General features: G+C 37.9%; 1 protein-coding gene across 2 annotated transcripts in view; it reads right to left on the reverse strand.

The window, feature by feature from the left end:
- Positions 1–5,714: 5,714 nt before the first annotated feature.
- The window catches only part of LOC121476278 (prolylcarboxypeptidase), a 64,122-nt gene continuing 52,712 nt past the window's right edge, over positions 5,715–17,124 (reverse strand). For both annotated transcript variants that reach the window (XM_041730094.1, XM_041730095.1), the window contains exons 7-9: positions 16,877–17,041; positions 15,931–16,118; positions 5,715–6,452 (exon numbers count right to left, since the gene is read on the reverse strand). In XM_041730094.1, coding sequence (XP_041586028.1) covers positions 6,236–6,452; positions 15,931–16,118; positions 16,877–17,041 — 570 coding nt within the window. In that variant the 3' untranslated portion in view covers positions 5,715–6,235. The remainder of the gene's footprint in view (positions 6,453–15,930; positions 16,119–16,876; positions 17,042–17,124) is intronic.

Genomic DNA, 17,124 nt, shown 5'->3' on the forward strand with positions numbered 1-17,124 from the left:
TTCAAACTACTTCATTTGTGTTATAAAACATCATTCCTTCTCCCTCTTCAACTGTCTACTAAGGCATTAGAAACTGGCCAAAATTTTGGCTGAGTGTGTTCCTCCAAACATTATAAAATCTACTTCTAGATTAACCCAGATCAGCAAAAAATATGTACATACCAGTAGTGTATTTCATTAGCTCATTATAGAATGATTGTTATACTATGGTGTTAAGATTTTCTTTATACTAAAGGATGAATACAATGAAACTTAGTAATATATATAAAGAAGATGAAAAACTCATCACATTTTTTCCCTTCCATCAAGAAATTCCTGCGTAGGCTTCTCAAGGTTATTAGTATGGTTTATCTTAGGCATGGTGTGAACTCTTTAAATGACTTTATCTTCTTTGCAGACGGCTGCTAGAAAACTTGGCCAAATTTTCTTGGCACATCTTCAAAAAATATTTAGAATTCCATGGCAGTATTTGTCAATGTATTTGGCAAAGCACTAGTTCCTGAAATGTTATCATTCTTCACAATGCACATGGCATATCAAAATTTGAGAGATTCTGTGGTAAAGATAACCTGCTTAAATTTATCTCAACCATGTTCAAATATTTTCATCATGTATACCTTTTTGATGAAATATCTACTAACATCTGGCCTTATTAGCATTCTATGGAGCCTATTTGATAAATGCTGCTTTATAATTTGCATTCCTAGATCCATTTTACATCTCTATCCCTTTTAAATCTCTTTTGTCCCACTTATGCTGTTTAATGTATATCTTTAAAACACCTTTAGAACCAGATGTGACAAAAATTTTTAAATAATAAATAAACATGTTAGCTATATGTAAGTTTATCATAAGGACTGGCTCCTGGGTCATAGGGAAGCCACATAGACATCCCTTTTTTCCTTGCACGCTCGCTAGCAGCTGCTAAGATCTTCACACCCGGATTCCTCAGTTTTTTGCCTGGTGACACTGACATGAAGTAGTGGGGGGATATAGTCCATGCCAGGACCCCCTGGAGTGGCCTTCTCCTTGGGTGTGAGCAGGCCCTAATTCACTGTCACTTTGGAGTTGAGGTATCTTTCTTTCTTTAGTTCCTGTATTCTAAACATTAGTACAAATAAACATTTTTACACAGAAAACAAACAAACAAAAACCTTGGGCAAGTAACTTCCACACTCCAGGCCTGAGCTTCTTATCAAAGGTGTCAGCCATGTTAAACATACTAAGTGTTTAACATGGACAGAACTAAGTGACCCAAGATTGAGTTTGCACTCTGCTACTGGAAGCTTCCAAACTCCTATCTCCATTATTAGATAACAAAATCTATTGGAACCAGCCCCTTCTTTGCATTTGAAAAATGGCTTCAGAGAAATCCATCCACTTGCATGTCTCTCTTTCTAGTGGTCTAGTTCCCAGCCAACCTCAAGACAGAGTTACATTCAGCCTCCTTGACAAAGAGTGCCCAGCTGACAGAGTGGGACAGGAAGCCAGGAGCACACTCCGTTGAAGAGAAGGTAAATTAGGAAGTTCAAGTTCTAGAGTATTGAGTACTAATACATTCCCTTTCCAAAATCTAGGGAGGCCTAGGGCAGGAGGTCACATGAGCACATCAGAGCTATAAAAAGGTGCTTGGCTATGGAGACAGATAGATAGAAAGCTTGGTCTTTCCACCCTGAAATGTATCTACTCATATAAATTTACAGAGGGCCTACTGAGACCTGGCTGCCAGACCCCATCCTAGATGCTGATTACTAGAAAGAGTAAGGCATAGCTCCTGCTCTCAGAGAACTTGGTCTTCCTAAAAAGACAGTGAGAACATTAAGCAAAATGCCACAATTTGGGATATGTGTACTAAGTTAGAGGTAGTCGGGGACCATTTAAGGTACTAGAGATACAGAGATGAATAAAACAGACAATCCTTACCTTGGTGGAGTTTACAATGTAGCTAACATACTAAGTATGAACCTTGTTCTTTGAAAGCATAAATTAGGAAACCATTGATTGCCTTTAGGAAAACTGAGGAAGACTTTACAGTGGAAGTAATCAAGCTGACCTGGGCTTTGAAAGATGCACACAATCTTGTCATTGAAAACATATTGGAGGGTAATGCTAGGAAATGAATTTCAGAGGAAATTTAGAGTGACTGAATGGTGGGGCATAAGGAAAGTAATAGGTGGCAAGTAAGAATGGTAAATGAGTGCAGAGAGGTAGATCTCAATTTAAGCCATGGTTATACCACAGCACAAGTGGTAGGTTGGCTAAGTGGAGCTATATGTACTACAGCTTTAGGAGGATTAAGATGTTTAGGGCTTAATGTATGGTAGGTACAATATAGTTAATGGCTTCTGAAGTTTCCTAAACATTAGTTCCTTGAATTAACATCCTTTGGTTACCATCTATTCACCATGTTTTTCCAGCCCAGACTGGATTCCAGATCTTTACATCCAACAGCCCTACTTGACAGCTAGCTCTACGTAGTTATATCAAATTTTTAACACTCAGCCTGACAAAACTGAACTGAACCCAGAGTCTTCCTACCAAACCTGGTCACCTTCTACCCTCTGATGTTCCCTGCCAGTGTACAGCACATCTATCCAAGTGCATAAACCAGAAATCATCCTTGACACCTGCCCAACTCGTATCTCATAGAACACCACATCACCAAATTCCAGTAACATTTTTTACTAAATCTCTCTCAAATTCATCTACTTCTCATTGTCACTTCTACCAGCCTAGTCAAAGCCACCTTCTTCTCTAACTTGGAAAAATGGAAAAACGATGTGGTCTCTACATCACATGCTTGCTCCCTACAATGCATATTCCACTCTATAGCCAGCATGACCTTTTTAAATGAAATCTGTTCGTGTCACTCCCGACCTAGGACTATCCTTGATTTCTCATTCCTTATAATGACTCCTAATCATGGTCTACTTGAATGAACTTTCTCCCTGCTCAAGTATGCAGATTCATCTTATGTCACTACCCCTGTGGTCTGCTATCCTACTGCAGTCGCCTTAACTTCTCCCTTTCCATCCTAAATAGTGGATCTTTGAAGCCATGGTTTTATGACCTCATTTCTCCTAAACACCTGAGAGTTATGAGCTTGTGAGGTAGTACACTTACAGGGGCCTGATACACCATGCTGGGAAGTCATCGGCCTTGTGCCAGCAGAGAAGGTCTGCAGAGAAAGAATGAAGCAACAACCATGGGAAGGAGAAGCTTTAGGCAGGGATCCCACACTCAGATGGAATCTGGCAGGGTAACATGAGTGAGGTAAATTGACAGGGCACGTCCTGTCTCAAGATATTCAAATTCAGAGTTCTTTCAACTGGTGGTTCTCAAAGTATGATTGCCCAGTATCACCTAGAAACTTGCGAGAAAGGCAACTTCCCAGGATCCATCCCCATGACATATTACAAACTCTGAGGTGATGCTCAGCAATCAGTGTTTTGTTGTTGTTGTTTTTTTTAAGATTTATTTATTTATTTATTTATTCAGAGAGAGCGAAAGAGAGGCAGAGACACAGGCAGAGAGAGAAGCAGGCTCCATGCAGGGAGCCTGACATGGGACTCGATCCCGGGCCTCCAGGATCACACCCCAGGCTGCAGGCGGCACTAAACCGCTGCGCCACCGGGGCTGCCCAGCATCAGTGTTTTAACAAGCCCTCCAGGTAACTCTGATGCTCATATACATTTTATACTGCTGGCCAAATTATAAAAATCTGAGGAACAAATCTCACCCTCAGGATGGTGACCTCTGTTGAAAGTGAAATGAAACAAAAAGTAGCAGTCTTGACTTTTCATGACTTTCTAGACCCTGGTTTCACTCCTTCATGATTCCTAGTTTTATTCAAATCCTGGAGCTAGTCTTGCATAGTTTCAATAAATTCCCTCTTTCATTTAAGTTAGTTTGGTAAGGTTTTGTTACTTATCCAAATAGAGATTTCACTCTGTCAAATTAAAAGACAACAGCAAAACAAAACAAAACCTGGATTCAAAGCCTGTTTCTACCAAAAATGAGAGTTGTAGCAAGTCCTGTCTCTCTGTGCCACAATGCCAAAACCTACGAAAGATGAGTTTGGACTGGATGATATCTGAGGTGCCCTTACCTTCTAATATACTAGACTAGACATTGATTCCTCTGGGTAATCTGATCCAGCGATTCCTTAAGAAAGGTTCCTATTTCCTTAGTTCTATCCGTTGACTCCAGGCAGTTAAAGTAACAAAGATCAGAATAAAAACACCCCAATTCTTTATGTCTCTCTTTCCTTGTCTTTCAAAAGCATCATCTATTAATTAGAAATGCTTTAAAATAATAAGGCTTATCTCATGTTGCAATTCTTTTTCAATTTAAAACTAAATTCTAGCATATTATAATTAGGCTAACTTAAGGTTGCTGTCTGTAATGAAACATACATTGAAAAACATGTACATTAGACCAAATTATACTTGCATAAAAATATAGCAATTTTTAGCAGTATGTTTCCTCACAAAAATGTAACTCATCCAAACAACCAATATTAAATCAAATGGCAAAGTATTTTAAAGATTTTAAACAAGTATAAGGTTTCAAGGAAAATATCACAAAATCAATAGTACTGAAAATAAATAGTAAGCATCTCCTCTATTAAGCCCATAAATCCTGCATTATGTAACTTCTTAGCTGATAGAGAATAAAAACCAGTATTGTTTTGACCCTTAAATTCGCACTCCAGCAGACTTTTTTCTGATGCTGAAACGAAAATAGTGACCAAATGCTTTGATGGACAATTCATTACAATGAGAACTGAAGGCTTCCGAAACCAGACAAAGATTTTTTTCTGTATCTCCCAGATGCTGGGAAAGTAAGGGAAATACTTCAGTTTCCCACCCAAGAATGAACTCTATATCTGTATTTAAAAATAAATAAATAAATGCTTTCGAAATGATTGAGCTCAAGGTACAGTTTTTGAAAAGCAGAGAATGTTCCCAAGGCAAGGTGAAGAAAAAAAAAATTACTGAGAGAAAATAAAAAGAAACAAGGGGGAAGAAATCTTTCAACAGAGTAGAAACTGTTAGTCTCTCTCTGTCCCTGAAAGGTTTTGATCCAACCCTATTTGTTATCCTAGAAAAGCTCTTCTGAAGAAAGGTCTCAGTGTAAGAACTGCTTGAAAGAAGCCAACCCCTTGGAAATAGGAATGGCTCGGCCATTTATTAATGTCAAATATGCTGCCTGCATGAATTAGTCAGCTTCTCTTTTGGAAGCCAAACAGAAAAGTTCTCGCGCACCTGCTTCTTAGCACCCTGACACTTCTGACTTTAATGACAGCACTAACAACCACCAGAAAATAGAATTTAAAAAACAAAATGCTGAATATAACTACATTCTATCTTCTAAATAGTTGATTCATCAATTTTTAAAGGCTTCTCACTGATGTATCGTGACTGGTATATAAAAGCTTGCTCAGATGTAAAAGCAAAAGCAAAACAGAGCCATTCTCCTAAACTGGCAAAATGTAACCAAATTACCACAAAACTGACCTTAGGAACAAAGAGAAACAGAGCAGAAAAAGGCCAGATTACTTACTGGCAGTATCATAGTGGCAAATATCCCAGAACGGAGGAAAGCTGGCCAAGTAGAAGAGAGAAAATTAAAGGACTTTCCAAAACCAGCCAAGCCCAGTACACACAGCATTCCCAACAGCTGGAGTGAGCCTCAGAAGCAACACACAGGTATAAGGTCCAGCCTTATTCTTTATTTATAGCACAGTTCAAAGTCAAGTACAAAAGGAATGACTTCCATTTCCTGGATTGGCATCGGACATCCTTCCTACCAGCTGCAATTACATCATTTTAATCTATTTTCTGCTTTTCTTTCTTTGGGGGGGGGATGGGGTGCAACAAATGGACCAAAGAGACTTTAACCTCAAAATGAAGAGAAAGCTCTGCTTGCAGAGAAACAAAGGAGTAACTCTCCCTCTTGTGAAAGGCAGTCGAAAACTCTGCTCCAGTTATGAGGGCCACGGATGGTGTAGAAAAACTGTCACAAAGAGATTCTTCGTGGAGATGGCGTGAAGATGGCGAGGACCTGGGATGTGTGATGGCTACTGTCACCACCATCACCCTCTCTTCTATCTCAACCTTCGCCCCACCAAATCTAATGACAAAAAAGGGAAAGTAATTACATGTAGAAAACCAAAGTGAATGGGAACATGGGTAGAATGAACATAAAAGAAACCGAAAATGATCAAAATTGCTCAGTGCTTCTTTCTCAGATTGGCATAGTAATCTTTGATCCACTGCTTCATGTGTCTAACTTCCAAGGAGCGGGCTAATAGCACAGCCGTGGGATCAAAGGCATTTCTGGCTCGGAGATCTAGATGATGGGCCCCTTCTGGGATGGTGATTGCAACCAAGGTGTCTGTGATATCCTTGGTTACTCCACCTCCTGACCAGGGGTCTAGTTCACCATTGCTAAGTGAGGGAAAGAAGAAAAAATAAGATTGTTAGTTTTTGATAACTACACCCAGATACGACAGGAGAAACCTATTATATGTATAACATCTTAAATTACAAGTTTATAACCTGGGGGATTTGATACGAGGATCTAATCTGTCATATAAAAAGCTGCTTCATGCTAGAGTTTTACAACATTTCTGCAGCTAAGTATAAGAAACAAAATCAGAGAAGACTGAAGGTGGTACTCTATGAATCAACCAAACTGCTCTAGGACTTGGAATTTAGAAGCATGATTTCAGTCCCAGCTTCATCACTCAAAAGTTATATGACACACAATGCATTAACAACACATGGCAATGATACATGGGTGTCCTTTAAAAGCTCCAGGCAATGTATATACATTTTGCTCTGTAATGAGCCAACATTGATACATTATTATTACCTTTATTACTAAAGTCCATAGTAAAATCCCCTGCATTTCACCTATTCCCTCTCCCTTTCCCCACCAACTATCTGATTCAGTTTCCTCATCGTAAAGTAGAGATAATAAGGCCGACCTCATAAGGTTGTTATAAGGGTTAAACCAGATAGTAGATGTGGATGTACTGAATAAGCACAAGTGTCAGGTACAGAGGAGTCCTTCAATTAATACTGATTTCCTTCTTTCCTAGGATGCAACTACCAGAATGATGAAAAAAAACTCCCATATTTAAAAATGCTATTTATCTCAGCTTTAAAAAAAAAACAAACTGATTTTTTCCCCCTCTTTAAATAATACTTCCCTCTTTATACACTACTTTTAAAAATAGGATGGTAGACCAGAAAAAATTCCCCCGAATCTGGAATCAGAAACTTTGGGCATTACTCAAAGATCTTCATTTTATATTATCTTTAAAGGTAAAGAAATGGTATTTTATTTGTCTTGGCTGGTTCACACACCACCTCTCAGAATGATGTAAACAGGATCACTCATTAAAACTGGCTATTTAGTTTAGCTGCGTAAAAGCCCAATACTCCACTGATAGTATTCCTAACAATACTATTAACAGCTCTGTTGAAATTAACTCCCCCAAAAGTCACCCATGCAAAAATGTACAATTCAATGGTTTGTAATATGTTCTGAGCATGGTGGGCTCTTTCTTCCTTTATTTAAAGGCAGGAGATAAATTCCTATGTGAAATGTGCCCTCCCTTGTTGAAATGGTTATCTTCGTTCTTCTTGCTGGCTGTGTAGCTTGTGGACTGGTGTGTACATGAGAGCTCCCCCTTTAGGGCTTACAACCATTTTTTTTTTCAAAGATTTTATTTATTTACTAATGAGAGACACACAGAGAGAGGCAGAGACATAGGCAGAGGGAGAAGCAGGCTCCCTGCGGGGAGCCTGATGTGGGACTCGATCCCAGGACCCCGGGATCACGCCTTGACCTGAGCCAAAAACAGACACTTAACCAACTGAGCCACAATGGAGCCCCAAAAAACGTTTTGGCATTGGTGGGATAGAACTCACACCTCAGAAGAGACTGGAGCCTTAATCCAGCACCTTGGACTGCTCGGCCAAGCCACTGCCTAAACACCCCAAACCAAGGGTAGTTTCCTCTTAGCACAAGAGGGCCCCTTTCCCCTGCCTGCCTTTCTTCTAACTATCCTCCATTAATATGAGGGTTCCAATTTCTCTAAATCCTTGCCAATACGTATCTTTTTGATTATAGCCATCCTATGTGGGTGTGAAATGGAATCTCATTTTGGTTTTGATTTGAATTTCCCAAATGACTGAAAGTACTGGGAACTTTTTCATGTGCTGAATGGCCAGGTGTATATCTTATTTGAAAAAATGTCTATTCAGATCCTTGAACATTTTTAAATTAGTTATCAACTAAACTCATTTGATCAACTTTGAGTTAATTTTTTTGTATAATTATGAAATAGGGATCCAACTTCTTTCTTTTGCTTGTAAAAATCCTTTTTTGCCAGCATCATTTCTTGAAAAAAAGCTATTCTTTCCCCAATAAATTGCCCTGCCCCTTGTGGAAAATCAATTAACCATACACATAACAAGAGTTGATTTCCGGACTACCAATTCTCTTTGAAAGATCTGTATGTCTTTCTTTATCATAGTATTGTAATATATTGATTATGGTAGCTTTGTAGTAAGTTTGACAACAGGATGTATGAGTTCTTCAAATTTGTTTTTCCTTTTTTAATACTGTTTTGGCTATTGTGGGCCCCCTACATTTTTATATGATCAGCCTGTCAATTGATGTGAAAAAAATCAGCTGAGGTTTTGATAGAGATTATACTGAATTTGTAGATCAATTTCTGGAATATTAATACCTTACTAATATTATCTCTTACACAAGAAAATGAGGATGCCTTTCCATTTTTTTATATCTTTAATTTTTTCCAATGTTTTGTAGTTTTCAGTGTATAAGTCTTACACTTCTTTTGTTTTTCCTAAGTATTTTATTTTTGATGCTATTGTAAATCAAATTGCTTCCTAGCATTCTTAACCCCACACCTACATAGAGTAATTTAAAGTTTACAAAGCTTTCACATTTGACTATTATAACAACTCTGTGAGGTAGGTTTTTTTTTTTTTTTTTAATTGTGAGGTAGGTTTAATTACAGCTCTTTTATAGATGAGAAAACTAGTATCCAGAGAAATTAAAAGACTTGCCCAAGTCACTCAGCTAGAAATGGCAAATCTGAGATACAAACTCAGGCCTTATAACCCCAGTCCAATGCTCAATCTTACATTACATTGCATTTCATGGACACGATTTGGAAATCAACAGCACATATCCTCTTGACTTGTGTGGTGCAGAGTAAGAGAGCATAAACTTTGGGATCATACACATTTGGGTTTCTAGGTCTGCCTCTCGGCTTCCTAATCTCATGGAAGTTAAGATTCTTCAAAATAAAATAGACTGAAATGCCTGGATTTAAGAACATGGCAACTATTAGATCATTATCCCCTGGTACTGTATCTCTTGGTATATCTTTATCTACATAATCACTTGACATACGATATGTTACAAAACATTTTTATGTGCATTCTGACATTTGTTTCATGACATTTGTTTCATGTACATCTCATTTTGCTGATATTGGTACAAAGCCCAAATAACAAATCTTCAGGGTCACATTATCAGATATATGAAATGGTTCCCATAATTTGCATAATCATTTTTAGAAGTTTCATCTATAAGTACAATCTATACAGAGATGACTATCACATAATATCTTTAGCGAGGACCTTTCTCCTAAACTACTTGACATTTTTACATGGAAATCTAATTAGACATCTCAAATGTACTAAGTCTAAAAAAGAGCTCTTAATACTCCTCAACTCGCAATCAGCCTTCCCACTATCTTCCCAATCTTTGTCAAAGGCAACCCTATCCTTCTAGTCAATTAGGCCAAAAAAGTTTGATGTCACTCTTGAATCTCTTTCTTTCACACCCTATCTATCACCAATTCCTGTCAGTTAAATCTTCAAAAATATAGCTAGAACTTCAACACTTCTCACCACCTCCACTGCCACCGCTCTGGCCCAAATTACCATTACCTTTAACCTAAATAGCTCTTTAACTGATCTTCCAGCTTTTACTCTTATCTCCGGGCTTAGAGCAGCCAATTTGATCCGGTTAAAACCTGAATTAGATTATGTCATTTCTCTACTCAAAACACAGAGTTTTTCCATTTCATTCAGACTAAAAACCAAAATCTTTACTAAGACCTTTAGGTCTCTATATCATCTAGGCCCTCGGTGGCCTCTAATTTTATCTTGTGCTACTCTCTCCCTCATCAGTTCCACTCCAGCCACACTGACCTTCTTACCATAGCCAGGACATTTATCTCTCAAGGCCTTTGCTTTGCTTATTCCTTGGTTTGGAATGTTCTTACCCCCCCAACCCGATGGCTACCTCCTTCTTCCAGATCATTTTTCCAGTGCTCCCCCTTGGTGAGGTCTTCCTTGATAATTCTCATCTAAAATTGCAAACCTTGGGCAGCCCGGGTGGCTCAGCAGTTTAGCACCGCCTTCAGCCCAGGGCCTGATCCTGGAGACCTGGGATCAAGTCCCGCGTCAGGCTCCCTGCATGGAGCCTGCTTTCCCGTCTGCCTCTCTCTCTCTCTCTCTCTCTCTCTCTCTCTCTATGTCATGAATAGATATATAAAATCTTTTTTAAAAAAATAAATAAAATTGCAAACCTTGGGGTGCCTGGCTGGCTCAATTGGAGGAGCATGTGACTCTTAATCTCAGGGTCATGGGTTCAAGCCCCACACGTTGGGTGTAGAGATTACTTGAATAAATAAAAGAAATAAAATACAATTGCAAATCTTTTCCTTTCTCCCAACATTTCATGGCTTCTTTCCTGGTTTATTTTTCATTCTTAGCACTTAGCTCCTCTTAACATATTTATAGGTACTATCTTTACCTATTTCTCCACCTAGAACTCCATGATGGCAGGGACTTTGTCTCATTTGTTTATCATTATATCTACAGTGCCTAGAACCAGGCCTGGCACATTGGTAGGAGCCAAATATTCACTGAACGAAGGAAAAAAATCTAAGGGTCTAGTTGTCTGCAGCCTTGTACTAAATGCTCTACAAAGAGATATATAAATATATATATGCAAGTTCAGGAACATGAAATCACTTTAGTACTTTTTACATGGGAAATCAGTTAATATAAGTGATTAATAAAAATATAGAGAAACTGACCTTCAGCTGTGCATAAGTAGTGGCAAAAACAATTAACTAAGATCTAAGTTATATACCCTTAGCAGCCCATGACCTTGGGTAAGTCATCTAACCTCTGTGAACCTTAATTCCCATATGTATTATGAAGAAAAACAAAAAATTTTTAAAGGATTTATTTATTTATTTTAGAGAGAAGAGAGGAAGACAGCACAGCAGCAGGGAGGGGCAGACAGAGAAACTCACTCCAGCAGGGTCCTCTCTCAACCCAGACGCCATCTTGGGCCTCAATCCCTTGATCCATGAAATTATGACCTAAGCCGAAAACCAAGAGTCAGATGCCTAACCAACTGGGCCACCCAGGCACTCTCACAAAATTTTTTTTAAAGAAAAGATAATGTTCCTACCTCACAGATATTGTGAGGTTCAAGTTAAATAATAATGTGACAATAAAGTATAAACTATAAAATACTACACAAATGTGCAGTATTATTATAATTATTATTATCATATTCTGTAAGCATGAGAAGTGTTAATACTTCTGAGAGGTTAATGAATTATGAAAAGGGATGTAAAGGCAGGTCTCCTAGAAATCTGGCCAGAAAAGGAATGTGATCAACATTTTCCAGGTAAACATACAAACTAAATGAGAAAATAAGCACACACGCACACGCGCACACACACATATGTTTATGCTTGAAATACAATTTTAAACTTCCTGTTCTAGGGCCAACTTTGTGGTTCAGTTAGTTTAGCATCTGACTCTGGGTTTTGGCTCATCTCATGGGTCCTGGGATTGAGCCTACCATGGGCCCCATGCTCAGCAGGGAGTATGCTTTAAGATTCTCTCCCTCTGCCCCTCACCCACTGGCATGCTCACTTTGTCTCTCTCTTTCTCAAATAAATAAATCTTAAAAAAAAATCCTGTTCTATTCTCACCACATCTCTCTTTAAAAACAAAATGAATTCAACTGCAACTTAATAACATCATTCTTGGGGGAAAAAAAACACTCCAAATTTTGTTAAAAACAAAAAGGATAACTCATATGCAAAATACAGCCTTAGTTTTCAACTATCAGATAAATTCTTATAGTAAACTACACAAGGGGTTAGATTCTCTTAAGTGAACAAATAGCCTTTATCATTATTCCAATTTGACAGGACCAACCCAGATAGGAAACTCTCCATTATTTGCAAAACAAAAAAGCCATCCCAACAGCCACATAATAAGCAAACTGCATTTGATTTAAAAGGTCATCTGAATCAGCCCAGTGGCTTAGCAACAGTGTTTAGAGTTGCTGAGAGACCTAAGATGCACATGGACTTGAATTTTTTGGTCCTAGACACGTGAAAGCTAAACCAGCCACTGGGACATTTACCAAAAAAAAAAAAAATACTGGCTTTCACGAGAGTCAAGATGCCTGGATAAAATTCCCAACAGTGAGCTTCTAATCACTGGCAACAATTAATTTGCCTGAGAAATGATATTAAACTAATCAGCTCTTCAGAGACTCCCTTTAGGGTTTATATTTAAATAAATGAGCATGACCACTGGTAAGATAACTTCTTACCAGTTGAGCCTGGGAGAAAAATAAATCCTTCTAACAAAACAGCTGCAGAATAAGAAAATTACTGAAATGGAATGATTAATGGCCACTATTTATTAAGTACTCATTCATTCAACAAATGTTTACTGAGTGCATACAATGCGTTCAACAATGAACTGACAAAATCTCTGTCCTCATGGTGCTTACTTCCATGATAATCTATTTACTCATTAAAGTAACCCTGTTTGGTAGTCATTACCTCTAACTTCTACAAATTGGCAATTTGCTTGGGGCTATCCAGCTAACTTGGTCTCCCTGACTTCAAAGCCCAAGCTTTTAAATTTTTTTTTTTAAGATTTTATTTATTCATGAGAGAAAGAGAAAGAGAGGCAGAGACACAGGCAGAGGGAAAAGCAGGCCCCATGCAGGGAGTCCGATGTGGGACTCAATCCCGGGTCTCCAGGATCAGACCCCAGGCTTTGCCACCAGGGCTGCCCCCAAGCTTTTAATCTAACTGACAAATCTCCTATCCCATTCAGAAAAGTAGTCACAACTGGATTTGTGTGAGATGACCTAAGGAGAGAAGCATGGACATAAAGATACTTTCCACTTGGTTCCTTGAACATTTTCTTACTCATCAGCGAAAAACTTTTTCTAGCTGGTAGCCACTAAGTAGTCAGAACAGCAACACCTAAGGCTGTCTCTTTACTTTGGGAATGTGTTTTCTTCGAAAAGCAGGTAAACTTTGATTTTTTTAATAACTTTAAAATATTTACAATGGTTTTCTCACCTAGCAGCATAAAGATTTCTTTTTAAAAGTAGACTTTAAAAGATAAACCAGGATCTTCACATAGTCCTGCCTTTAAACTTTCATATGCCTGTGAAGCCTTTCTAATAAGCTTTGTATTTCATTCCTTGTTTTTATGAACACATACATTTCTCGGGCATCCAATATGTGTCAATACTGGAGCAAGTATTAAGGGCACAGATATGATTAAGACAAAGTCTCTGCCATTAAGAAGTTTGCAATCTCATGGAGGAGACAGAAACACAAATAGATAATTTCCACACCGAGTGCTAAGTGCTATTCACAGGTCTAGGGGAGCTAAGAGGGTAAGGGGAATCTAACCTCTCTGGAGGACTCAGGGAAGGGTTCTTAGAGGACTCCTGAGTCTTAAGAAAGGAAGAAAAAGAGGAAGGGAAAGGACATACAAAGATAAACAGTTCCCTGTAGCTGGGACATAAATACAAGGCAGAGTATATTTCCATTTATTCATTCAAAAAATATTTTTTGAGCATATATATTTGTCAAATCTGGGTCAAACACTTCCTTGGGTTAACTCTTAAGCATCATACAACACTGTGGGGTGAGTGGTATCATTATAGCATTTTACAGAAAAGAAGACTGAGGATCGAAGAGCTTAAGTAATTTTATTTAAAACAGCCGACTGGACCTTTCAACAGTTCAGTTAGAAAATCCCTCCTTAATACTGAATTAAAACTTTCTAACACTAAACTATAATTTCCATCTGTTGGCTTTAGTTCTATTCCCAAAACTTTTCTCACAAAATCTGCCCCATTCCTCAATGATGATGATTTTGATAGCCTCAGCAAAATAATATAAAAGGGCAAACAGATAACTAAAATATTCATCTATAATGGTTGAATCTAATAAAAAATGACAATGTATTTAACCAAAACTCCTATTAAAACCTTTATACAAGGATTTAAAGACTCTACAGATCAACCTGGACTTTAGCTTTACAAGGTCAAAGCAAGGAAGGATGAGCTTAAAGTATAAGCATGCTACAGAAATCCATTTAAATACTAAATGGAGATAAATTACCAAAGAAAAACAAAAAAAAAATTGACAAAGTCCTTTTTTTGAAGGAACAAAAATGAACCTAGAGATCCAAAGTTGTGTTTAAGCCTTTTATACTAGGTCCCTTCATGGCTTTCCTGATTTCACACACCCTACTTTGGCAGTTTCCTTAAGTAATCTATACTTATATCTATTTGCTCAACCATTACTTTATAAGGCTGATCTGAAGAGTAGGTTGATTTGAAGAATCCTCCTGAGAACAAGAAACACAACTTAAAGAAATTAAACAAAAGAATCTTTAAGTTTTCCATGAAAGTGTTTCACCTTTTATTTGGGGCAGGTATCCTGCTGGGTGAGCAAACAGCATGCATCTAATAAGACAGAAGCTCTTTTGCAAATTGGGCAGTGTCACCAGCCTAAATACAGAGAATGATCCTTCAAAACAGCACTCCTCACTCCTAAAAGCTACCAGCCATGTGCAGAAGGCCAAATTTGACCCTCATTTTAAAGACTTGTAAAAGAATGACATTTACAGTTTAAACAATGGCTCCAGGTTAAGAGGTATGTACACTATCTCTCTACTATTTAGATTTGGGGAAATTTTTTGAGTAATTGGTTGTTATCTTAATAGCTGACCAAACCAAAATATGGAAATTTTAAAATCACAATCAGATACACAAAGGAGTGTATTTAATTAACTTTGATATGAGCCCAAACCAAATATATCCCTTCTAAAGAAACAGTGTAACGTAGAAGAGCAAACACAGATTTTGTAGTCAGAAAAGCCAAGGTTGAAATCCGGCTTTATCACTTAGTAACTATAACAAAGCTAGATGAGGTTTGGCAAGTGACTGAACACAGTGACCTTCACTTTCCTTCTCAGTGAAAAAGGGACTATAACAACTATTTCATAGGACTGTTGTGAGGATTCAATTAGGCAATTTATTTAAAGTGTCTCATATAGTGCCTGAAACAGAACAGAATGGGCACCTCAAAAGTGTTTGTTGAGGGGCACGTGGGTGTCTCAGTTGATTAAGCGTCTGCCTTCAGCTCAGGTCATGATCCCAGGGTCCTGGGATCAAGTCTCATATCAGGCTTCCCACAGGGGGCCTGCTTCTTCCTCTGTCTCTGCCTCTCTCTGTGTCTCTCATGAATAAATAAATAAAATCTTTTAAAAAAATAACACAAATTGAGAGCAGCAGATGATGCTCCATTTTGTGCTAGCATTGTTTCATAAATGATTTAAATTTTGTTACTGTTATTGTTTTTAAGCCTTTTAAGCACGTTGGTAATAGAGTATAAAATCTATCTCTTGTGTAGCATCCTCTGTCTTTCAAGGAAAAACATGATGGATAGCACTACTGCATTCTATATTATTGTCAGCATGCATCAGTAAAATGTCAGTAAAACTGTCAGTAAAAACTCACCTAAAAATGATGTTTGTGTGTGCACTTATGTTTTTGCCTCCATATGTAGTAATGATCCAGGCAGGCCTCGGTCTCACACCCCACTGTTTAAAACAGTCATCAGAAAATTCCCTCAAGTTCCATGAGTGAGGTTCAAACATGTCATCAATACCATTAGTACAAAAAGGCATGACCATTTCTGTGCAGGCCTTAAAAAAGGAAATCAAAAGAGAATCCAATAAGAAAATGAGGCACAAAGAGTTAAATAAGTTATCCAAAGTCATACAGCTAGTAGTAGCAAAGCTAGGGTTTGAACTTAGGTGATTTGGCTTCAGAGCCCCTGATCTTTATCTCTGTCATACCACCTCTCATTATTCCTGGAAAGACTCAGCTGAGAAGTTACAAAAATTAGGACTATATATTCTTCCTTTTTAAACTATTTTCTTTTGCACTTATTATCATAATGAATCATCAAAACAACTCTGGAGGCAAAGTATTTTTATTATTATTAGTCTCATACAGATGAAAGAATGGAGGCTAAGAGAGAATCAAATTAGACTCCTCTTCTTTTCTGCATCCATAAAATACTTCCTTTTTGGACTTACTAAGATCTATTGTAATATAAATAGTTTTTTCAATAAACTATATTTGAAGGTGAGATCATGTCCTATTTACCTTTGTATCTTCAGAGCCTAGAATGTTGTCTGGCATGTGGTAAGTACCCAGAATATATTTGGTGATGCTAAATGGAAGGAAGGAAGGAAGGAAGGAAGGAAGGAAACAAACGAACAAATGGAGGGAGGGAAGGAACAAATGAACGAACGAACGAACTTATCCACGGTTCACAGTGTAAGACAATGGAGCTCATATTTGGATCCAGGTTGGTGACGAAATCTTGTGAACTCTGTCACAGTATAACCATATCAGTGAAAAATAAGTTCCACTTGAGGAAATGATACACGCTTACCTGATAGCTCCACCCCTGGGTTCCCAGACTGCTAGTTGTTGTCTCTGATACATTGAGGCAGCTGGCCTGGCCTGAATAATTGTAATATACATTCAGAGCTTGGAAAATATTCTGCAGAAGCTGTGCATCAGGTACGTTGGGATTTTTCAAATACTGGCACACTACCTGTCATTTTAAAAGGACATAAAGGAAGAGTCAGAATATATTTATAAAATCATGATTTTTAATGAAACAAAGAAGGAATATGA

This window comes from Vulpes lagopus, chromosome 15 (genome assembly GCF_018345385.1).
Source record: "Vulpes lagopus strain Blue_001 chromosome 15, ASM1834538v1, whole genome shotgun sequence".
Lineage (NCBI taxonomy): Eukaryota > Metazoa > Chordata > Mammalia > Carnivora > Canidae > Vulpes > Vulpes lagopus.